Source organism: Columba livia, chromosome 15 (assembly GCF_036013475.1).
Source record: "Columba livia isolate bColLiv1 breed racing homer chromosome 15, bColLiv1.pat.W.v2, whole genome shotgun sequence".
In the NCBI taxonomy this organism is placed as follows: domain Eukaryota; kingdom Metazoa; phylum Chordata; class Aves; order Columbiformes; family Columbidae; genus Columba; species Columba livia.
Window position 1 is genome coordinate 7,378,419 of NC_088616.1, and position 25,423 is coordinate 7,403,841.

The 25,423-nt window shown below is 40.1% G+C and overlaps 1 protein-coding gene across 6 annotated transcripts in view; it reads right to left on the reverse strand.

The window, feature by feature from the left end:
• CREBBP (CREB binding protein) overlaps positions 1-25,423 on the reverse strand; it is a 93,610-nt gene that overhangs the window by 58,721 nt on the left and 9,466 nt on the right. For 5 of the 6 annotated variants that reach the window (XM_065030832.1, XM_065030831.1, XM_065030835.1 and 2 more), the window contains exon 2: positions 19,710-20,422. In XM_065030832.1, the coding sequence (XP_064886904.1) occupies positions 19,710-20,422 (713 nt within the window). The remainder of the gene's footprint in view (positions 1-19,709; positions 20,423-25,423) is intronic. The other variant, XM_065030834.1, reaches the window with a different exon arrangement.

The following is a 25,423-nucleotide window of genomic DNA, read 5'->3' on the forward strand; positions in this document are numbered from 1 at the left end:
TTCCCTACCAGCGGGGATTCAGGACGTTATTCCTGCGGCTGGAAGAGGGACTGTGCACACCAGTTTATCAGCGTAACACCCTTATGTTAAGGAGTTGCTCGGTGGTTGCTTTTTCATGCTTACAGGGATTGGACTGAATGACCAGCAGATGAAGCACTGGTTACTAGCAGCACATTATATCAGGGCAGAGTCCAGCAATCCCAATTTGACTGTGCCTTGTCCCCTTTGCCAGCGCACTGTGCACACCTGGCTTCTGGAGAGCTGGCCCAGCCGCGCTCGGAGCAGCCTGACCTTAGGAAACGCCCCCTGCACCTGCATCCTGCTCAGTGACCACTGCCAGATTCAGGTCTTTTCCCACCGTGGAAAATGTTGTATTTTTACAGAAGAATCTGATCTACTGTATACCGTTACTTGGCAATGTAAGAGGTTACCATGTATGTGCTGTGTTCCAAAGTAAAGTTGAATAATTCACATAGCATATAGGCCAAAACCCCGAGCTGCTTAACAGCATCAAAAGCTTAGCAATAAAAGACTGCTTTTCAATAAAAGTGGAACTAGCTACTATCCAACTGCAAAAATACAAGTAATGTTATTTCCTGTATTTCTGTGTTTGTTTTGTAGGACTGTATGTTCAAATAAGTTAATTTTTAAATTATTATTTATTACAACGTGGATTTTGGCAGCTTTTCTCTGAAGTATTAATACATTGCTATTAATTAATTGACCCACTCATCTTAACCCACTATTTCAGACAAGGTATGAGAAAGGATCATCTGATACCTGCAACTAATCATCAATACTACAACGGTCTATGATATCAATCATGAAGAAAATTTCTGAAACTGAAAGTGAGGTTCTGAGGAAGCAGCTTATGACCGACTATTTAAACCTTTCAGAGGCCAGAAATAGGAACATTCACTGTCGGGCTATTATTCAGTTTCCCCTTGTGTCTAAATCCCCAACTACAGACTTCATTTGCCTGCAGGAGGATTTGGCTCTTCTAGTCTCTGAACTTGCTTGCAGGTTTGGTGGAGATCTTTTAAACTGAATAATATATTGACTTATTCTGGCAACCTCTGCTATGCTACAACTTCCTAGGAGCCCTACAGCCACCAGCACCACTGTGAAAGCTCAGTGGGAAGCCTCAATTGGGAGAAATGCTGCAGAGACATGAATATTCCCACTATTTCCATAGCGTTACACGGGCACACCAGCCGGCAGGAGACAGCACAACATCTTTCTCCAGCTCGCGGCTGGAGCACGTTCAGCCACCGCGGAGGAGATGGAAAAGACGGACAAGACTCAGCGCAGGCAATGAAGCCACCTAACCCAGCTGTGCTGTTTGTGCAGTGTCATGTTATACAGCTCTGGCAGAATCTCAAACACAGCTGAATTTCCAAAAAGCAGAATAGGGATTTTCTTTAGGCAGCCAGAATGCCAAGCAAATTTTACACTAATTTAAGTTCTTGCTCCAAAAGAAACAGGTGTTCTTCATCTGATATCATTATCAGGAAATATTATCTGTTTTTTACTAAAGGAAAACTGTCTAAAAATAGATTTTTGGAAAAATATTACAAAATATTTGGGTTTCAGAAGACAGAGAACAGAAAAATTCATTTTAAGTTTGTTAAAACTCTATATCACCAGAACATTGCCAAAGCACCCCAGAGCTGCGATCCTTAACAGGTGCCACATGGTTGTTTTTTCGTATTCTAATATTTCCTTTTCAATACATCATCTTATTAAACATATCACAACACAGTACAACAACGAGGCAACCTTTCAAGTCATCATATTAAACATGCAGTTCGGAAGATAATTTTTTCCTTTTCTAGGTGGTCATTAAGTAATAGATACTTGATTGAACATTCAAGAAATGCCTTGCTGTTCCTTAAAATCAAGCTGGAAGCAGAGTAGCTTTCATTTGAAACATATGTTTTTAAACTTGCTCTCTGTCACAAGGTATTTCAATGTCTGAAGCTGTGCTTCAATAAGTGAAAGGAATCCCAGCCTAAAGAGTTACACCAGTCTAGAATTTAAAAGAAAAACAGCAGACAGTTTGATAACATTCATTGTAAAACATCAGACATGCCCTTCAACCTACACTTCCTTTTTGTAAATTACGGCCACTGAAACAAAGTGCCCAATACTATTTTTTTGTTTGAAGTCAATCTTTGAAAAACAAAACAAAACTGAAATCTGAAAAGATGCAAAGACCTGTCTTTCCTATGTGACAATCCCTGAAGTAAATACGGAGACAAAAATCAGGAGGGACCATACACAAGACAAGTTTAATAAAGCTCATAGCTGTTTGCAGCTTCAGGTATTTTTTAAACTCAGCTTTGCCTCAGAAGAGTTACGCTTATCAACAGGAGTGACTTCCAGAGCCTAGGAGAAGTGTACAAAACAATGCAAGAACTGCTCTAATGAATGCTTATTTATAACAGTTTTCAACCAAGACTGGGATCGACAAGGAGTTTTAGTGGCAGAACAACCTGCTGCTAAACAGCATTAAGATCAGCAGCATTTCAGAGCTGTTACTGGAGGCTCGCGGAGAAGCTCGGTTTTTATTCCAGCAGGAACCACCTCCAGCAAGCGCGGTCAGACAGGGACTCCAGCAAAGCCAAACCACTGTCAGCTCCTCACCGGCGGGAAGGCAATGAACAGGAGGTGGAAGGAAGAACCAGGCAGACCCCTGCACATCAAACACTGAAAAGAAGTCCAAGTGCATAAGGCATTAACTGGTATTGCCTGGTTAATTATCTGAGCACTGAGAGGAGGTGACCCTCCCTCAAAAACAACTGGCAAATACTATCAGATGATAGTGCATATACAGAATAAAGATTTTACACTGTTTATTCATTCTGCAAACTGAAAGCCAGCAGCTCTGAAGCAAACAAGTCAGAAGGCTTGAACACTGTAACTCCTGCCTCCACCCCCAGGTCTTTCCCTATGTGAAATGAGGGGGCAGGTGGGAGAAGGCACATAATCAATAGACCTTTGTTTTTGTATTACTGACACAGAATCCTGATGCCAAATTATGTAGTTCAGGGGAAGATTACTAGGTAAATACAAGTCATCAGAGAAGATAAACCAGCAAGAACATGGAAGAGAGCAACCTGGTATGAACTGTCCTTTTCATACGGGACTGAGCCATCACAAACACTTTTATTTTGCTTAAAGTTTGCTTTTGTCCCTTTCAGGAAAGTAAATTAAACAAAAAATAATCCAGTGAAAGCTGCTTTTTCCAGCTGCAATGAATGAGCACAGGTGTGTATCACAGAGCTACTCAGGCCTCAAAATATCATGTGGTAGGTGGTGCATTTCCACTACAACAAAAGCAGAATGCTTCTCTCCGAAAACTTGGGCTCTGTTGCATTTCACTCCCATTTTGTTCTAAGCGTAAGGATGTTCCCTCCCCCGTTGCTTTCTCTTCCTCTCTATCAGTTCATTCAACTGTCAGTTCATCTCCTTTCTCTACCTGACGCAGCCCCCATCTTCTGCAGATCGTGTTCTTCCACCCCGGGGTGGCTCCTTTCATCCCACCTCATCCTCTGGCAACTCACATTTTATACTCATGTTCCTGTGTCACCATTTTGTGCAACTCATGCTTCTTGGCTGGTTCTCTGTGGTCACGACTGCAATGACTTCTGATGGAGTAAAGCAGACTTTTGCACAAGCAAGGGTTTTTTTTACACAGCTGCTCCATCAATTGCAATGGCAGAGATGCAGGGATGCGATCAACCACCCCAGCACAGAACTGTGAGGCAACACTAGAAGTGCCTGAAGAAGTAAGATGATTAATGCAGGACACCAGCTTAAATACATTATTTCTACTCTAAAACAGTTGTTCTCAGAAATATGATAATGCTACTCTCCTTTAATGGAAAAGATGCATTTAATGTAATAATTCTGCTATCCCAGAAAGACAAGCAGATTCTGTTCCCTTTTTATCACTATGGTAACTCTCTAAGATACTGGAATCTATTATTGAGTGTGGATAGGAAACAAGGGTATTTCACTCTGCTCTCATAAGCTGAGGAATGCACAGACTTCCAAGCTAACAAAAGAGAAAAACTTAACCCCCTTGTTTAGCTGACTTGGACTACACAAGACATCACACACTGCCATGTTCTGAGCAGCAGGTGTGGGAGGTACTTCTTGTTTTGCTTTTTAGTTATTTTCAGAGGAGAACAGAAATTCAATTTCATCAAGTTTCTGGAGTTTCATAGTTATTACAGATCAAGTCTGTGACCAAATCTATGTATCTCATCTGACGGTGCAACTCGGACTTGATATGACAGAAATGAGAAGTTCACCAGTCTAATTTAAAAGATACCTTAGGACCAGACTGCATCTTTATACTATGTTATTTCTTCATTCGCTTACTCGTTTCCTCCCTTCTTCACCACTGCTGACATACCACAGTATTTCTCCCTCAGCATCAAGGAGCTACTCCCTCTTCGTACATGAAGCATGTAGGTCATAAATAGAGTAGGAGGAAAGGACAGGATTTAAGTTTTACTGACTGTCCCCTCACCTCTACCACTACAGCCGGTTCTCTCATTCAAGCAGGCAGTTCCTTATTACCACACACCCCCGAGGCTCCCGGGACATGCAACCAATACAATACACTGCAAAAACTGTTCACTAATACACGCACATAGTTTCCTATTCACAATCCCTTTTTTAGCTTCCCCTCCAATATGCTGTCATAAACAGTTCTGTGCTTTTGTATCTTGCACATTCACTGCCTACAAAGATACTATATTGAAAAAAATAAAATTAGCTGGTCCAGACAGATTAGTCCAGAAAAAAAAAAAAAAAAAAGAACAAAAATAACCAACCAACAAGAAACTTTCTCAAAGTTAAACGTTGATTTTCATTAAGTTTTGAAGCACTGACTCTTCTGTATAAAAATGGAAGAATGTTATTCTGGCCAAGTATTTAAAACCAACACAAAACAATACGACCAGATGTGGACTAGCTTGACAGCAGAAAAAATACTGAAAGATTGATAAGAGAGTCAAAGAAAGCAGCATGGGTTCAGTGAAAAATAAAGCTGGCTGAAGTAATCTGATTATCACCCAATCCTGTATAACTAAAAATAGTCATTGTTGATATTAATTTCAGTATCTGTTAGATTTTTAACTAGAAAACAGTCCTAGAAAGGAACCAAGCTAGACAAGCTTGGCTAGACTTTGAATGCTGTAAACCTGCAAAGTACATGAAGGACAAATCTGAGGTCTTAATATGACAACGAGAGGTATGAAAAGAAGATGGGCTAAGTGTAAAGTGATATCTTCACGCTTTTGGCTTGACGTGAATGCTACTGTAATGGTGATGATCATGCTGTATTAGTTCTTCATGAATGATACGTAAAAGCAATAGGATTCAGAGAGGCTTCAAGAACTATTCAAAGGAATAAAAGGCATGGCTACAACAGACAGTCTAATTGCAATCTAATGGCCTAATTTATTTAGCTTGCTATTTAAGCTTATTGATTTGCTTATCTTATTAAGGCAAGGATTGAAGTGATCCTAAAGTACCAATTTTGGGAACAGATCGGTGATAACACAAATATTTTCCATTTAGGAAAGACATATCAACAGGTAAAAGCTGCAGCTCTATAGCTTCCAAGCAAAAATTAGAAACAAATGTGACCAAATACCACTGAAATTCTTAATATAATCTTTTATCTAAATAGTGTGTGCTTCTACTCATCAACAGGAATTAATTCACAAAAGACATAAGGCCTATAATCAGAGGTACCACGTCTGACTTTGTATGACTGTCATTTTTATATGCTTAATTCTTTATAAAATGGAACCTAATAATAGAAAGGGAATTAGAAGTTCCCTTCTGCTTGTCTAGAGACAACAAAGAACGCGGAGAAGAAAAAGTTATCTCAGGAAGGAAAAATGATCTAAGACCCTGACCAAGCTGCCAAGTCCATTAGCCAAACCCAGAGACAAGTCTCAAAGCCCAGGAAATCAGAGGTGCAGAACAGAAGCCAAAAACTGCATCAAACTATTGTATCCTCAACTGCCTCAGACTGAGCATGGCCAAGTGCAGCTTCCAACAACTGCTCTTCTAACCCGAGACCAGAGACAGGGTGGACTGCAAGACAGAACTTCATGCATTCACTCAGTCCAGCAGCAATTAAGTTGCCTCTTCAGACTGACACTGATTGCAGGATCACAAAACCAGTTATGTTGTTAGCTGGGTATCCTAAGGAAATGGGGCTTAAGCAATGGTCCCTTCTCCTCACCCTTCCTCAAATCAATTCTTCTCTAATCATTTTGGAAATCACTGGTCAATTTGACCCGTTTTTGTTAAAGTTCTGAAAGATAATTAAGTTCCTAAGGTTGCTGAGAGATGGACAGGTAGGTTGCAATGCTGAGATTAACATCGCCACAAAGACAAGGCACAAAGCTCTCTGCCATCACCCACTGCACTTCGCAGCAGACAGTGTATCCAGGGCTCTGAACGAGCCACCCTCATTGCCAGGTTTGTCCTCTCAGCACCTCAGAAAGATTATCTGAGCACATGGGAAGGAGCTGAAAGCACAACAGGAAAGGGTTTAGAAGACCCTTGGAGAGGGTGCTGTGAAGATCTACAGCCTCTATAGCGGCAGTGTGAGGATACACAGCAAACCTGCTGGTCATGCTGCCCTCATATCTGTTCTGGCAACAGAAAAATAGGAAGGTCATAGCCTTTTTTCCTACCAAACTGTCCCCATACCTCTGAATCTGACAAAATAGTTATAAGGAGGAAGACACACAGACAGCCTTTGAGACAGCCACCACTGTCCTTACATTATTCTGGACCTAGTCAATGGTACAAAAGCTAAAAATCAATTTAACTGTAAGCCCCAGATTAACAATTTAAATTATTTCAGAGAACAGAACATGCATGTTGTAATTAAGAGAGAGAGCAGAGGCATCCTAGATATGATCTGTTTTGATAAAAGGCCAGTTCTTCACAAATTAACAGTGGTGTTGAAGAGTTGCATACGTGAGAGCTTGCCTGCTCAACAGTATAATTTGCTTTAGTCAGACATATTTGTCACTCACTACAGCCTTCTTCTGAATCCCTTGTACTTGCAAGGAAGGATGTTCCCCCTACTTGCTCCTGTTGTATCACTGAAACAACCCAGTGTGAAATAACACGCTAAATGCTGAGGAGAAAATAACTAGTTCCACCTTTCAAAAGCTGCCTATGAACTATGATTCAGCTGTCTGAAGGCCTGAGCTGAGCAACTGTGCATAAATAATACAACCCTTCTAGAGCCATTACTGCTCCTGTCTCACATGCTTCATCCCAAACCCCCATTACATGGCCGATACATTAGTGACACTTTTCTTCTTTTTTTTTTTTTTTTTTTAAAAAAAGAGGAAGCTGGCATGAAATGGAAATTCTGCACTTCCCGCTATGACCCATAGATCCAAGAAGCATCCTTTGGGTTTGCAATGAACAGAACGAGGGGGTATACAGAACTGGCATACTGCTCCTTCCTCCAAGCTATCACTGTCATAAGTCACTACAGACAGGGATGATTCAGAACATCTTCTGTACTTGCTGCCACCACCACGCTGTGCAATCCCATGCACCCTTTACTTCCCTCTTTTATGGGCCTCACCAAAGCCAGTCACATAATACTCCATTATTCAAATCCCTTGTCATCAAATTACACCTACTTCCAGCTTGGGCTTTCAACACACAACTTGGTTAAAAAGCTCAGCATTTTATTCCTCTTGTCTCTTCCCATCCATTGAAAAGTTTTTGCTACCAAGAAGTGTGTCACTCTGCTTGGCTTAAATAATCCTAACTTTCTTCCTTTTGATCTTTCTTATCTTTCTCTCAAGACAAGGGAATCAGGCCGTCAGGTGTCTCAGATGTTCAGAAGTTATCAATTAAAGTATACAAAGTACTGTGAAGGCAAGAGTAGATCTTCTCTAAGTAATGGAGCAACATCAGAAATCCAGACTGACAGATAACCCAGCTCCTTCCAATACTGCTAGCAAGCAACAGCAAAAGAGGACAGAGCTGCTTTCAAAAGGCTTATTATGGCATTCCAGAGTGGTAACTCTGTGAGAGACAGAGAGCTCTGCTTTGCCACCTGCACCGCTTCACCACGGGTTCCCAGGTGAGTTTAACACACACAAGTTTCAGAGCTACTGTGACCTGGCATCAGCCACCTGGGGCTGATCCCCCCCAGCCCCCTGTGCGACGGCCGTGGCTCCACCAGCCGCTTTGCTCGCGCGCTCAGCGCACAAGAGCAGCATTCCAGCCACGCATGCGCGAGGACTTCGCACTTTGGACTCTTATCTCCCTCTGGTATGAAACACAAACCTCTAACACGAAGCAAGGTCCACCTAACTGATTAAGGCTCTCAGAGAAGTGTGAAAGATAGGTCCATTAGGAATTTATGTTCATCTGTGAAGTGGGAAAGACAAGACAGGCTTTCTTTACTATGCTGGCATCATCTTGTATCTGTTTACTGACAAAAAAAAAAGTAAGTCTCCACTAATTACTATTTCATCCTATAGTAATGTGTTCCAAAAAAAAGTCACCATGGTGCTTGTAATGTATATGCCAGAGGGACAGATGGAGAAGCAAGGAAAAGATTAATCATTTTATGGCAGAAAGCCAGTGGTGCTACCGAAAAAAAAAAAAAAAATTAGAAAAAAGTGAATTCCATTTCAGTGCAAGAATGGTGGCAATCCTATCATCCTATCATCTCAGCTGGGGTGAGAGCACCTCACCTAAACCAATCTGCAGATCTGGCGGTTTGACAAAAACACTAATTTAAAAATCCTCGCTTTTAAAGTCAATAAGTAACAAGAATGCCTTTAAAAAGTAACATTTCAAGAATCAGTTTTGAGATTTAAATTGTGACCTGGCCAGCAGTGCCCAGAGGAAGCTGTGGCTGTGCTCAAGGTCCCTCCTCTCCCACCTCTGTCAGTGAACAGAGCAGCCTCCCGCAACAGTCACAAAGCATCAGAGTGTCTTGCTCTTCAGTAGGAAACTAACTCAAAGAAAAATACCCAGATGCCCAGAAATAACTGTAATTTACTTCATCCTTTATTACAGGTTGAAAGATTTGATAAAGCTAGAAACAAAAACTTTTAAATCCCATTGAGAAGAAGCTAGGTGTTTTACTACCACTTGTAGTAAGATTTGAAATTCTCTTCCAAGCATTTCAGAGGTCAAAGAGAAATTTAAGTATTTCAATGGAATAAGATCACTTGAATATACAAATGTTTCTGCATAATTAGTGATATAGAAACAACAGAATTTTGTGGGAAAACACTCTTTACACTTGATTTGATATATAGAGAACAAACTCTTTTAATACATTTAACTAGAAATTAACTTTTTCCACAAAAAAACCAAACCAACAAGAACCAACCAAACAAACAAACAAAAAAAAACCAAAAAACCAAAACCAACAAAAAACCAAACACAAACCAAAATAATCATATGCTTGCACTGTGTTTATGTCTAAAGAAAGTGTCTCCAAAATTCTGCAGGAGCCTGAGGGCTATAGGAAAAATCAAAGTAATTTCTGCACAGAGCATCACTGTTGTACTTACAAACAAAAAAATAAAGCTCAGAAGGCTTATTTTTAAATGGGAGTAACCTCTGCAAATAAAAACTTCAAAGCTCTAATGGATAATTAGCCACAATTGATCAATGTACTCCAATTGCTTCAAGAGCTTTCATGAGCATCAAGCAGAAAGAGTAGCTTTCTTCAGATAAAGAACTATTCTTACTACATAAGAACAGAAAGTTAACCAGAACTGCAAAATTAACTAAAGATGTTTCAAAGGTTTGTTTCATCAAGGAAATCTCGTTTCAACGCAAACACTAATTCAACAACAGTTAAAAAGAGGATTTTGAAAGTCTGAAATTCGGTTAAGATACACCTCTACAGATACTTGATTGTATATTCACAGGCCAAAATCGTTACGACTTACTTCCAGATATGTGTACTAAAACACATTTATAGTCACATCAAAACAGAATTTTACAACACAGGATCTCAGCCCAAATAGCCCTGTCCCCTCCCTATTCCTGTACTTCATCATCACTAAGCTAAATGCCGGTTTCTAAACCAACAGCAAATCTCAATACAAAGGTTGTGCTTCCTCCTTTATTTTCTACATCATAGATATTAGCCTTTCGAAATGTACCCAACAGGCCACAGAAGAATTTACAGATGTGTCTGTTGGCATCTCAGCCATTCTGGAGTTCCTACAGTTGGCTGGTGAGAGTCAAGGAAAAGGAGAACAAGTCATGCTTCAAAAATTTAGTATAAGGAATTAACTGTTTTGGTAGGAAAAACAGTAGCACTATTTCAGAGATTATTTCCCATTTATCTCCCAGAAGCTGGCCAAAGATAGATTATCGGGCAGTCTGTGTGATGCAATATTCTACAGAGATGGGAAAAAGGCAACAACAGCTCTACAGAGTAACAGCAACAGGAAAGGTGTCTCAAAAATATAATGAAAAGAGGTATTATGTTTCTGGTTTCTTACAGTATGTACTCTCCTTGGCAGACATGAAACCTAAAGGAAAAGTGGATACACTGAGGGGAGGGACTCGTCTTCTAAAAGAAGTAATTATTCTATTTAAATCCAAGCCTGTGGGGGAAGGGGAAATCAAATAGACAAGAAACAAATTTACACTACAGGTTACATTGAATACATTAAAAAAAAAAAAAAAATATCAATATAGCTTACTCAAAACAACCACTTAGCACAAATATCATAGCCTGACATTAGCAGTAGCTAAGGAGAAACATAACTACAAACAATTTACACTGTTGAAATGATTTTTAAATAACTCCAAGAGCCAAGTATGTTTATTTTGAAACACCACACTGACTTGAAGAACTACCTTGAAATCTCCAGTCTTTCTGTAGAAACATACTCTCCTTGAAGACTGAAGAATTTGTGCAAAGCTATGAAGAGACTTCTCAACAGGTTCTTCCACAAGGTAAGATCTGATTCATATGTCTTTAAACACATGCTTAGAATTGATCAGTTCTAACAAACTAGGCCTGTACACAGATACTTCTCACAGAAAACAGCCTGCACACAGTATTATCCAGAAATATATTTTAACCCAAGATGCCCAATATCAGACTAGGGAAGCAAACACAGCTCAATCCAAGAATGAAATTCCATCTTCGACCTGTGGTGTTGCCAACACTTTTCCATCTCCAGGGTACAGAGATCCTCCCATTGTAAAAGTAGTTATTTAATCTAGTCCATTTGCCAAAAGTTTCAAAGCGCATTTGTTTTTCATTTGCTTTTAAAAACCCTCTTAAAAAGAAAAAAAAAATAATAATAATACCATACAGATAGGACAGCACTATGCTGCAGTCACTCTGAAAACACAAAACCTTTCTGTCCCTAAACAGTAGCACCTCTCAGACACTGCTAAATAATCTATTTACTGCTGTTTTCTACAAGTCCATTTCATAGATCCTTTTGGCCAGGGTGCTCCTATGTTTAACATGCTGTATTTTCACTATGATTCATTCTAAAACAAAGGCACTACTGAATCCCTTTTGTGGCACAGTATGCTTCTAATTTGCCAAACCTAAAACAGATTCGTACGTACACCTACCAAAGAATACAGCGGTCACTTTGAGGCTTGCACATCTTCGGAACATGTAAGCACCAACATTCCGGGTGCTACTTAGAGATAGTTTTTGTGGCATCAGGAGTTCAAAAATCATCTGAAATCTTCATTCATCTAAATCTCAATTCCACAAAGTATTTTTGGCCTTAAAATTAAAGCCATTGCTTGGATTACATACAAACAGTTAAAACACAAACAATAAGCTTAGTATGCCACCTCCCTCCCCAGTCACAGCAATTTCTGGAGTAAATACTCTTTACTGCAGCAGGAAGGAGAAGGGTGGGGAGGAGAAATGAGCACATGCCATTCAAAGCCAACAGACAAAGGTGCAAAATCAAACTACAAATGCCACACTAGTGAAAAAAATAGCCTGCCTGCTATAAAGTAGTCTTGGGCATGCCCAAGTGTGGCCTCTTCTATTGAAATCTTAACCCCCTAAGTGAGGGGATTTCAGAATGCGGAAGTGCAACTTTCAGACGTAATGTTATTTCTTGTCTGATGGTAGAAGGTGTCCCATTTGTACTTCAACAAAGGGTCTTTCTCTTGTGGAAGCCACAGCACGAGAACTGTTTTCCCTCACTGCTTCTCCACTCCTGATGTGCTTCTTGGGTGAGCTGACACAGTCTGCATCATGCTATAGGTAATTTTCCAAGTTTCCTGCATTGCCTTTTTTCTAAGGAAGCACACCACCAGCATTTAGTTTTCAGACCGTAACATCAGTTGCTTTGACACATTTCTGTAGGTACTTCCAATTACAGGATTCCCAATATAATCACAGCTAAGTATCAAGTACAAATATTAAGTTTATCATTTTAAGTAAGGAGAAGTTTTGAAACTTTCTAAAAGGTCCTGTCATCAGAAATGTTCCTGTGCAGTAGTATCTATGTGCATGATCCAAGACTATTAAGAAAATTACTGACAAAGACATTTCCTTCTTAATGAAGTAACCAGGCATTTCGCAACTTTTACACACCGACATTTTTCTCCCTCTGAGTCATTTTTACCTGTATATTGAAAAATAAAAACCAACAAACTATGAACAGCAGCAGGAAGATAGATGAAAACAGTCTAAAAACTTGAAAGAAATAATTTCAGTCACATCTGTTAGTAAGGACTTGGAAGTTCGTTTTGTCGTTTTAATAAACCAGAAAAGAAAACCCACTAGAAATCTTGCTTTCAAACTGCGGCTTCCAAAAGAACCAGTTGCTCCACTAGTTTCACTTCCAAAACCTTCTTTCAGATACACTACTTAGAAATAAACCCCATTCCGACAATAAAAATTGAAGAATGACAAGACGGTAATCAATTTGATGGAGCATGACAAAATCCTCAACATTTGTGTTGTGATACCACAGTATCAAAATTCTGCTCTGAAAAGTTAGTACCAACATTTCATTTTGTCAGCCAGATGATAAGCCAACACAAGGGAACAGAGTCGAGCGTTTTAAGTTTTAAGCTTATCGCCTGAGTTGGCGATACGCAGAGGGAACACCAAGCCGCAGTCTGCCTCTGTGAAGGCAGCATCCACCCTGCAGAGCAAGAGCCAGATGGAACCCAGGTACCTGCTCAAACAGAAGACAGAAGCCAAGTGCCTATCGCTTCAGAGATCTCCAGTGGCATTGCACAACTGCAAACAACAGGTAACTCATGTACTAGAAATAGGAAACAACTCCGTTTCAGGTGCCAGGAGTAATAGCTGTGGTGAGTGAGCTTTTTAAGTCACCAAATCTCTGCAGCATATCAAACTCATCTGCAGAGTACCACTCTGCATGGTCAAGTTTCAAAACAAAACCGCATTACAGGTATTTTAATTTTACTACAAGTCAGTATGTTTTGCTGTTATGTGTTTCTATATATTTATACCCTTCTTCTGTTTGTATTATTATAAAAGCACATATGTCTCTTCTCACTAAAAATGTTGTTTTGGTGACAGCTATTCAACAAAGAACCAAGCAACTCTGGTCAAGCCTGTAACATTATTAAGAGTCCCCCGAAACTGGGAAGCGGCGTTATTTGGACTACATCGTGGACTGGCTATTTGTGTTTGCCAGAGGCATGGTCTGCTGGGAGACAGTCAGCTTGGCAGCCTCGAACGGACAACTTAGAGGATGAGAAGCAAATTAACTGCAAATCACGTTAAAACAATTCAGGCAGCTTCAGACAGATTGAGAGTCACCAGGAAAACAAACAGCACCAGCAGTTTGCTAAAACACACAGAACTGCAAAGGAATGAGAACATCTTCAGATGACTTAGTTCACAATCCGCAAGTGTATCTAAACCTGGTACTCAGCAAAATCAACTGGGTAATCTGTTTAAATAATTCACTTCATCTTTTCTCACCATAAACTTGCCTTAGTACAGATTCCTCAAAACACTGAGTCAAGCAACATAACTACATATACAACTTACGTCTTGTATCAGAACTGTTGTAGTTCATTATCTTATTGAATATAATCAAGATTAATCTCCAACACCAAAACTCCACTCAGTGAACAACCATAGGGAGCAAAATTGCGAACGTGCTTGTGAAAGGCACATGTATTGTAATGCCCCCAGCCAGGAAACAACAAATAACAGAATTCAGTTCTTTTACAGCTCAGCAATTAAAAACAAACAAACCAAAAACCAAACAAACCAAAAACCAAACAAACCAACCAAAAACAAAAAGAAAAAAAAAATAAAGGCAAAGAGACAGCTGCTTATTCTCTGGGTAGACATAAAAATTACAGTTTTCTGAAGTTCTCTTCTGGTAACATGCATCATCATGTGGCTATTTTAACTACAACAAAGTTGACCACATGCCCCATTCAAATTAATCAGGCCAATACAGTTAAGATAAAAGATTGCTCTGAATCTGTATGCAGAAATCCAGCATATTAGGTCTATTTTTGCACAGTTAGTGATATTTTTAATCTGTACGATTCTGTACCAAGTTTTAATCTGTACCAATCCTACTACTGGTACCAACTTCCAGTTAAATACATAAATGCACAAGTAAAGAAAATTCATCACTTGCACACAGCACTTTGAACTCTGCATCTAAACTCACTACTACCAAATCATCTGAAACACTACATGGGAAGATCTGCCAGCCAGATCAGCTTATCCATCAGTGCCTCCCTGCCAGGCAGGTTCTAGTTTACATCAATACAAATATTTTCCTCTATAACTTTCAGTTGTAGCATAAGGTTACTTAAAATCTAGAATCTTGAAAAGGCATTTGACAAAAACCCAATAATGTTGTAATCCTCCTAACTATGTATGAAAGTACATAACCATTTTCTCCTGATCTCTTTATAGACTGAGACTACGATCTGACCAAACAATTACATCCTTTTATGGGGCATGCAGAGCCCAATAACATGTTTGATTAAACTGTACCTTTCAGAAAGAAAACTTTGAGGTGGGTTTATTAATTCTATATAGAAAATCACTTTGAAAAGAGCCCCCAGCATGCTGTAGTTTCCCTACAGGCTCAAAGCAAGAGCTTCTGCAGATCATCAGCCACACACAACTCCAGGATTTGTTCCCAAGTTTCTGCTGCTGGGTACCAGCACATCCTCACTTGAGTCAAAGGGCTCTGAAGTTACCAAAGAAAAGGTGATTCCTTTTACAGAACCGTGTAAGGAGGCACTGCACCTCGGAAACACATGAAGAAGAAAACACTCGAGAGTCCTACTCATTTCAATGGGACTTTACTACTACTTAAGGGAAAAAGCAGACGTACCAATTAGGTGAATCACTGTCCAAAACTCTCAACAGAGCGCAAAAAGGAACTTTGAGTACCATAAAAAATAAATGGGAACTTCCCAAAATATTCTTCTGATTTTCCACAGGCTTTGCTAGCAGTGTTATGACAAGGGGAATGCATCTCAGCAAGAGACTATACAACATCTAATCTACAGAAACACAACTTCAAGCTCGTGCCAGCCACAAAGAGGCTCCGTCTCCCTCATTTGAGAAAGATGAACTCTCACAACAGGAGAGTACGATGCACAGAGCATGCTTGCATTGAAGTGCTCACTTCTACGGAAGCAACAGGCCATCTGCTTAGTTCTGCTACTGCTTAAAGTGTTTGACAATCAACAATCTTAAAAACCCCTCTAATTTAAAAATATTTTCTAGATGGTTTGAACACGTTTTCTGGACTTAACGCACAGTACAAAAAGCACGGCACAACACAAAAGGTCAATTCTGCCACTCTGGGAATTGCTGTGACAAGATGATCTGTTCCTCTACCCCCGCCAAGTGGTAATTGTTCAAAGAAGAATCCTTCTGCTCTTTTAAGCAGATCTCTTTAAAGAATTCCAACCCAGTCAAATGAAGCTATCCTTGTAGCGGTGTCCAAGAAAACAGGGCCACAATGCCACAGTTACAAGCAAAATTGTTACAGGAAAGGAGTCTGGTAGTGAACGGAGCAGAGATATATACAGTAGTATAGAAGAGAGGTTTCCTCAAAGGTTTCCAGATGATCTCGGACAAGCCAAAATCACAAAGCAGCAGCTCTAAATAAATACAAATACACAAACTGCATAGCTGTGGCCAGCGAAGAATTCAAATCCTTGCTATAGTGAGTTGTTCTATGTTTAAATTCACAAAACCTTTGCAGGGACTACCCTACTCCCTATTTCCAAAAATATTCTGGGCTATCAAGAACATGCTACATACTCCCAAGAAAACACAACTATTACTTTCATAGTTATTGTTTGACTTGGATTGACAGGTTGCTTCTTCTGGAGGATCATATGAAATCCATTAAATCCTTTGCTCATGTCTGTCTAGATAGAGGAAATATTTTGCTTTAATCTCTCCCTACCAATGGAAAAACATTCATCTTGATGTCAGCACCCTATGGCTCTCTGACATTGGGAATCAGTTATTTTTCATTCCCTTTTTGATTGGTTAGGGGTAAGGTTTGTGCACCACCTTTGAATTATGCAAGCACATGACTCCTGAGTTTGAGTTATCATGTTCATTTCTGGGATAATTTTCATTCTTTCAAGAGTTTCCTTAAAATAGCAAGTCCAGCTTAAAATTAACAATACTGGCTTACGATGCTCCAGATGAAATGAATCACAGTTATTTCTGAAAGTAGGAGAAGGGATCAGATTCTGGGTTTTTTTCCCCTTCTTTTTCTCTTACTAGAAAGAATGCTTATAAAAACATGCCACAAGAAAGAGAAACAGAAAAAGCAATGGACTTTCCTTGATTAGCCATTTACTAAAAAAGGATTAGAGCAAACCATCAAGGAAGCAAGATCTTGCCCAACAAAACTGGTCCCAAACCATAAAGGGTCAGGAGTGCTGCATACGGCCCATAAACACACCGACGAGAAAAATGGGCCATGCTTGAATGAGGGGAATCAGTGATGCACGTTACTTAATTTAAACAGAATAAGAAAATCTTGGCTTTAAAAGATATTTTAGATTTTTTTTTTCTGCGTTTGTATTTCAGAACTCCTTCTTTACCTTAGGATATATTGCTACAGTCACCACCTAGAGAATTTACTTCCAGCCTTGATACAGTTCTTCAAGCACGATGGCAGCTGCATTTCAAGCCATTTAGTCAAGTTAGGCACATGTACTATTAGGCAGCTCAGCTGCCTCCCCACTTTTATTGCTGCTCTTCCAATCTTTTAAGCTGTATATATTTTGCAGTAAACATCAGGGAACAGAAGATGAAAACCCAAACTAACCCACATTCTCCTTCAGCAGAAATTTCAGTTTCAGAAGAACAAACACTGAAATATTTCTTCACTTTTCTTAAAAGCTTTGATCACAACTGGAACATCAATAAGAGAACAAGCTAACATACAATCACAGTTGATAATCCTATTAGGGCAATAAACTGAGGGGTGGGAAGAGACTGGAAGAGGATGTCAATCCTCAAATGTCTATCAAAGAGAACAGAAAAAATGGAGAACACTTTTGCTTGTCAGAAGAAAAATGAGGGAACAAGTAACTTGTTCCTAAATGGAAACATGAAATATTGAGCTCACATGCTCTCTTACCAAGAGAAAATTGAGACATAAAGAAAAATGTTTAAAAAAAAAAGTGTGTATATATATATATACATATATATATTTAAAAAACGCACGCAATGCTTTCTAGCTTCATCTTGTTCAACATGAGATGGAGCCCTGGAAAACACCAACTCTTCTATTCTTATAAGTTGGCCAAGTTTTAAAAATTGTGTTCTCTTAAGTGCTAACACCTTCACAGAAGCACCATTTTATCACTTATGCTGTCATTAAACAGTCCCACCTTTTCAGTTTCTCCAAACAACACTGTGTCTAAGGACTTTTGGAATCACTAATTTTGCTCTAATCTTTTGGAAATGCAACACCACTGCTGAGCACAGCTCTGCATACAAGGGCCGCCTATTAGGTGTGTAACAGGAACACTTCCACTATTCTTTTTGCAACATATTCCTTGTCCAAATTAACTTTTAGTTCTTGAGCATATGCTAACTGAGAAAGTCCAGGTCGTCTTCCTGAGCTGCTGAATCCCATCTGCAGCTTGAAAAACAGAATTTGAGTGCTGACCTACTCTTTACCAGGGTGGGTTTGTTTGAAAGAAACCAAGACATCACAGAACCTCCTCCTCCAGATTCATTCATACTCTGCCACATGAAGACCACAGGCAAGTCTCTTTGCTTTGAGGCAATTCTACTTGAGTTACATCACTTAGGAAAAAAAAGGTAGTTCCATCACATGACTACGTAGTGGCTGGGAAAAATCTGCTCCTAAGAACTTACATAACCTTGTGTTTATAGAGTAAGTCAGATAATTAGAATTTCTCACTCTTCCCACAAACTGCAAAAAAAACCCAAATGAAAGATAAGCTGAGTTTCTTCCTGTGCAGACCAATGCCATCCACACAAAAAATTTAGCCAATCTGGAGGCTGGAGACAGCTATACCCTCTTTCACATGACCCTCACTCAGACCACAAGCATCTGTTCTTCAAGCAAAGAGATCTCCTCCAGTGCCAAGAGAATGCTTTTTACATTCTCATTTTCAAAAATTGAAGTGAACTATGTGGCACTCCACAATGACATCAGCATTTATTCAGGGAGCCCGATTTCTTCTATGCCAGGCAATTTTTCCTGTGATTGTCAACGCATTAATGTATTAACACTTACATGTTAATAAACCACAATAATAATGACTAGTGATGTATGAACAGATAAAATATCAGAGTTTAAATTATAATTTTCTACATTTCAGAACAGGATGGGTTTGTCATCAAAGTTTCAGGAAGGAACTGGACCCAAAGCAGCACAGACAAGAGATGAGGCACGCTGCTTTCCAATTAAAAGGCAGAAGCACCAGCAATCGCAATCCTTCTCTAAGCTCACGCCTGGAAAATAACTCAAAAGCAACGTCTATATCAAGCAGGGACTAGAGCAGTACCCCAATACAGAGGAAAATACTTCCAGGTATATATATACCCTGTCCCAATCTGCAATGGTCACTGAATGAGACTTCTTGCCCAGACCCTGCCCTCCCCTTACACAGAGTTTGCAGTAGCTTAGCAATCTATGCAGAATGTAGTGTTTCCAGACCAGTCCCTCTACATTTGAAAAACATTCACTGCAAAGCTGTTGACAGCGGTCCTTGACAAGAGTACCAATTGCTACACGTGTCCCTTCAATCTACAAATATTTCTGTAACAACTTTCACACCGCTTTACAATATATTGTTGTCTGGAAGCTAAATCCAGATCCTGCACAGAAATTATAATCCACTTCCTTTGTGCGGGATTATGCTACACTATTCCAATTCACCCTGCTAAGATACTACCCAACTTTTAACTTCAAGGATGTGTCTTTCAACAAGTGCTTTCATTTCTGATTACATGAGAAATACTGTTTCAATTATCTTTCTTTCATGATGTCACCAGTGACTGAAATGGAAAACTACAGATTCAGGGAAGCGCATTCTTTGGTTCTGTTCCAGAAAAGAATCCACTACATTTTTCTAAACACCTGTATGGAAAAAAAAAAAACAAAACAAGTGCAATAAATAGAATATATTAAATTATAAGTACATACTTTAGTCATTGCTCCTGTCTGTGCTGTGTTCAGTCCGGTGTGACCAGCCATCTGTGGAGATACTTGGGTTAAAGTCTCTGCCAGCACACTGCCTGCATTCCCCTGCATGGCAGGGGCAGAATATTGCATTCCTGCTCCCCTTCCTCTTCCAGCTGCCCCAAGAGATCCATTCATTACCTGCCCTTGTCCTTGCTGAGGCTGATTCATTAAATTGTGACCAGAATTACTGTTGAGAAGGCTCTGGTGTGTCTGACTGAAATTAGTATTCATACATATCCCAGGTCCAGTCTGTGATGTTGCAGGGCTGCTCGTCACCATCCCCACTTGTTTTTGTGCTTGAGAGTTCAGTGTTTGTGATGCGGGTGTGGTAGGTCCGGAGGTGCTGGCTGCTTGTTTTGCCAGGCCTGAAGCAGAAGAGTCTCCTTGGTTTAAAGGGCTCTTACCCATAGCACCCAGATTACTGATATTAGCACTGTTCGGTTGCCCTTGAACTTGACTGCCAACTCCCTGCTGGACAGGGCTACTGGAGTTCACATTTCCAATTCCTGGGTTTAAGGAAGAGCCGCTGCCTCCCCTTAGAAGTTCGGAAAGTTGTTTGTGTTTGGAAGCTGCATCTGGAACAAGGTTCCCACTGCTGTTTAAAAGGCCCAGCTCGCCATTGGGGATCAGCTCATCAGGAAGATCATTTTCCAGGTCAAACAAAGATCCAAAATCTACAAGTTAAAACAGAAATATAGGTGAGAAAAACTTGACAAACAAGTGACTAAAATATTCATCCACACTGCACTGTACTAGTCTTAAACAATGACACGCACTAAGGTACATCTTTATCCGAGACCCAACGCTGACAGCAAGCGAGCGAGGGTCCCTGAGACACGAACTCCAGAGTCCTTCAGGAAGTGGAGTCACTGACACACACTGTGCACACACAACCCGGCTGGGTCAAGCGCTGGCCCAGGAGTGGTGGTTTTTTGCAAAACTTTTGACAAACATTGCACCAAGCTTAAGAAATTCAGGTGGCATAAATCTAACATAACTCCTCAACTTCTCTTGTTTTGGCTAAAAGAAGGCACCAGAAATAAAGGTATTCTCCCCCCCCCCATTTAAAAAAAAAAAAATTGTTGTTGTTTGCTTTGTTTCGGGTTTTTTGAGTTGTTTTTTGTTTTTTTCCCTATTGATTTACTCTTCCAAAAGAGCAATTACATCACCTTCTCCAACCTCCTACGCAACCCCAGGCCACTGCATTTCGCCCAGCAATCCTACTTCAACCTTCTAATTTATGGTTGTGTATGGTCAAAGAACACCCCCCAGCAACGCTTCCAGGCTTGATCAAAAGACAACAGTTACTTCTTCGGTAAGTTTGATCCCAGTCTCACCTACAAATGTGTCCAACATCAGTTTCTAGTCATTGATTTGTACCATGATCCACTGCCTCAGAAGATCCCAAAAGGCACTCAGCATTTTCTCCTTCTAATGCCTCTTGAATCAAGTCACTTCTCGATCCCTGAACAGCTCAAATAATTCAAATTGCTCTCTAAGTGCCCAGCCCTCATTTATCATGCCCAATATTGACAGAGCTAATCCACACACTCTGCAGATGAGCAAAATAAATCAATCAAATCTTCATTAAGCCACTTGAAGGAACTGCTCTGCCTGGCTGCCACATTCAGACTGACAAAAAGTGGAGGGTTGTTTTTGAAAATGAGTAGCTCAAGTTCACTCAAATGTTTACTGCACATCATAAGTGATGTCCATGTAACAATGTTATTTTGGTATGTAACAAAAAATAGGAAGTTACTTGACTGTATATAGGTACTTCCATGTGAAAATAAAGTTATGTCTGAAGACGTAAGGACAAGAGAGTACAGCAACATTAACAAACATGTGAGCAGACTATGCTCAATTAAGCAGAGCCGCTGTTCAAACATACAGCACATCTCAGAGAAGTTTTCCAGTCCAAGGATGTGATCTAAAACAACCACTTTTTAGTATAAAGTAACAAAAATGTGTGAAAACTTTATTTTGCCCTCTCCAAGCTACCCCGGAAAACCCCAGTGCCTCACAGTGAACAAGACAAACCCTTTTTTTTTCCAGATTAGATCAAACAAAAGTTATTTTCTAAATAAGAACACTGCAAAACTTTCATTATTTTGAAGTTTAATTCACTCTTCAACCACAAAAAGTTGGTGCAGGACTCGGGCTGCAGAAGCAGCATATGATTGTTCAGCCACTGACAGCCTGGACCACACTTAACTGCCTTGAAAACAAACAACAAAAGCCCAACAACACTTGACCTGTATCGCAAAGCTAAGGTGCGTTACCAGCACACTTCAGCACATCTCCATACAATGCATTTCATCAGCACTCAAATTTACAATTCAACCTAACCGAAGAAAAATTAATTTTTACATGTGTTGCAATGGGCAATGAATTACATAAACGGTCACAGTAAACATACACAAAAATGTTAAGTTCTGCCTGTTTTGAAGCACTCACAGCAGCACGTCCTTTAGGAGCCAACGTTCTGCCACTGTTACCTCTGAAGAATTCTTCCAGCCTTGTATCACAGTGGCCACAACAAATCGCACCACAGCTCAGAACAGACCACCTACTCCCTTTCCAGCCGGGAAGTAACAAACTAATGTTTTCATTAGCTAGGGTCAATAAAGTATTTTTAATTTCTCTCTTATTTGCTGGCTTTCCCTTCAGTTGTTCAGTTCACCTTTTCAGCTTGTCTTGAACAGAACCTCCTGGTATACCTTCAACCACATTCCTTTCAGCGATGGCTTCATCTCTTTCCCACGCAACCACTCAGCGCTCACTATATGCTGCAATTTGGGTCTCCTCCTCTGTATCTTGGTTCCGCCTTCCTCCTTCCCAGATTCCACTATTTTTAACCTTCCATCCCTCTCTAACCCCATGGCGTGTTTTGGCAGAGCTGCACGCTGGAGCCCACCCAAAGCCATCTGCCTGTGTGTCACCACGGCTGGTGACACAGGGTCCACGGCTGAGCCTTCACCTTTCTTAGGCTGCTCTTGTCACCCTGCCTTGCTGGGAAGTTCAAGGTTCACAGCGCTTGTGCAGACAACTTGGGTAAATCCCATAAAATGGTGTTTTTCCAAGCTTCTACACCTAAATTGTTAATATTTCATAACAAAAGACGTGTGTGCATGCACATGTAGGGTCAAGAGCAAAGGAAAAGTGACAAAATGTGTAGAGGGAAGATGCTGCTGTGGCTTAAAAAAAGAAGAGTACTTTTTTCCAGTTGTATTTCAAAATGGGATGTTGGAGTACAAGTGCTCAATTTTTTTTATTTGGCTGGCTGGACTCTTAACATTCTTGTCAAGGAAGGGAAATGTTTTTGCAGTTTAGAAAAAGAGTGAAGAAAGTGTTTGGGAATGCTGCCTCTTCAAACGTAAAATAATCTACCGCTCCTAAGCTCCTGTAAGAAGGCTATACATTAGGGTTAGACATGGCAAGTTTACTGCTCTGCCAGCAGGAAAATAAAAAGCAGGTAAACAGCACAGTGGCCACGTAAAAATTCACTAAGTATTCAAACGTTCAGGTAATGATTTATCTTCCTGCTTTTATATTTTCATCAGATTTGTACATTAAAAACATCAACACAAGGTGCACTTTACAACAGTTATAAAATACAATGGAAAACAAAAGTCTACTTGAGCACGTCTGCAACAAATCCATGCAGATAAGAGATTGTCTTGGCAGTTATAAAAATAATAAATGCATTCATATACATATAAAAATCTGTCATACTAAGGCTGCCCACTTCTACCGGTAGCAAAATGAAAAGAACCTCAGTCCCCCCATCCTCACGGAAAGAACATAACCGATCCCATCCCCAACACTTCAACTATTTCTATTTCTCCAAGTCGATGACAGCTACCAAGAGTTTTAAAAACAAAACAAAACAACAAAACTCAGATGCCTTTGCCTTTACATAGAGTTATCTGAAGCAATGCTCAAAAATCACCTACAGAGAAGTCCCACTGTAATGACCGAGCTTTGTACCTGCTCCATCTCTCAAACCTGCTACTTACCCAGCACACAGAGAACAGAAAAGTGGTCTTTATTTTACAAGAGGACAGTTCCCCTTCTCTCATCAGGCACGTCTGATTTCAGTGCACAGGAAGCAGCAGAGCTGACTAAGGCCACAGAAACCCACCTCGTAGCGTCTCGTCTCTAACGCAGCACTTCTGATCCTAAACCTCACACCTTTCATTATCTCTGTTACATAAAACCAAACAGCCTCTGAACAGGAGAGAGACAAAGAACAAATAACTTGTATTTCAGAAGGGATGGAAAAGTACTAGGCAACGACAACACCCCCACTCTTTTCAAAGGGCTCCTTTTCCAGTTGGAGAATTTTGCATTTTGTGAGCATCTGTTTTTCAAACATAGAAGATAACCACACTTGAGACACACCCTCTCCTAATTTCAGTTTTATGAGCTTAAATGTCACAGTTTTCTGCCTTCCTGGACAACACTTTCAGCAACCAGAATAAAAAAAGATGTTCTGTTTCTCACCAAGCCTTCTCAGAAGAAAAAAAGAAAAGGTGCTGCATTTTCAGGCAGAACTTTTTCATCTGTACCACTACTTGTAACTGTTATCAGGAGACTCTTAATATACAATCAATTAACTTGTTTCAATGTCACTATTTCTTTTCCCAATTAGGTCAGCCTGCAAAGGTGACCAAGATTCAAAGGTATTTCTTCACGTGATTTATTATCACAAAGGTATCACACAGCAAACAGGAGGAGAAGCATCGAACTCAGTTTAATTTTTTTACATTGAAATGTGATGGGGAGTTTTTCTGTCCCAACCTCTGACCGCCCATCCACGGAGCAGACACTGAAGTCACGCTGCAGTCCCGGCAGACAGGCAGTATTTTCACCCTGCCTTTCTTCCATGCCAACATTTCAGTGAGCCCAATTTTGTTTTGTAAGGCTTCTTTCAATCATGCCAGACCCCAGCAGACAAAGCCTCAACAGTTCAGAGCTCCAGCCATTCCCTTAAATTCAATGTCAGGTAGCTCAACTCAATAGTCATACTGTTTAGTGCAGACATCCATTCCAACCTCCTTTCGAGGTTTGAGGATTTTATAATTTATTGTTTCATTAAAGACAATTAGTGCATTTAATGTTTCAGAGCAATTAAACAATGGATTCATAGAAAAAATAAAATTTGCAGTACGGAAACTTTACATTAGCATCTTAACCTAACAAGACACGCAGAAAGACTGCAAACTGACATGCATCTGACCTTGACTTTGAGAAGAGCATCTCTTTTTCAGAACATGATGTTTAACAACCAGGTTGAAAAACTGAGTGATGAGGGACCTGGCTGGGGCAAGGAGACCCTAAAGGCTGACGGGGAAATGAAAGATCTGATAGCAGGCATCTGGATGAGTCCCAACAAGTTATGGCTTGCATAATAAGAGATTTGGATGTTTAACTGAATTTCTTCCTGCCTGATCTTTTGAACTACTTCCAATTGGGATGACAAAGAAATACAGTCTGGTTTTTTCATTCCCAAGTCAGTGGACTGGTCAAAATTCAAATAAATCGATATGCAGGAACAAGCCTTGCCTTTAGGCATTCTAGGTACTTGCCTGCCAAACCTCAGCCTCTTCTCAAAGGGCAAGTGGCTCTGACCTCCTTGGTAGCCCCTGACTAAATTCACCTCAGCCCCTCCA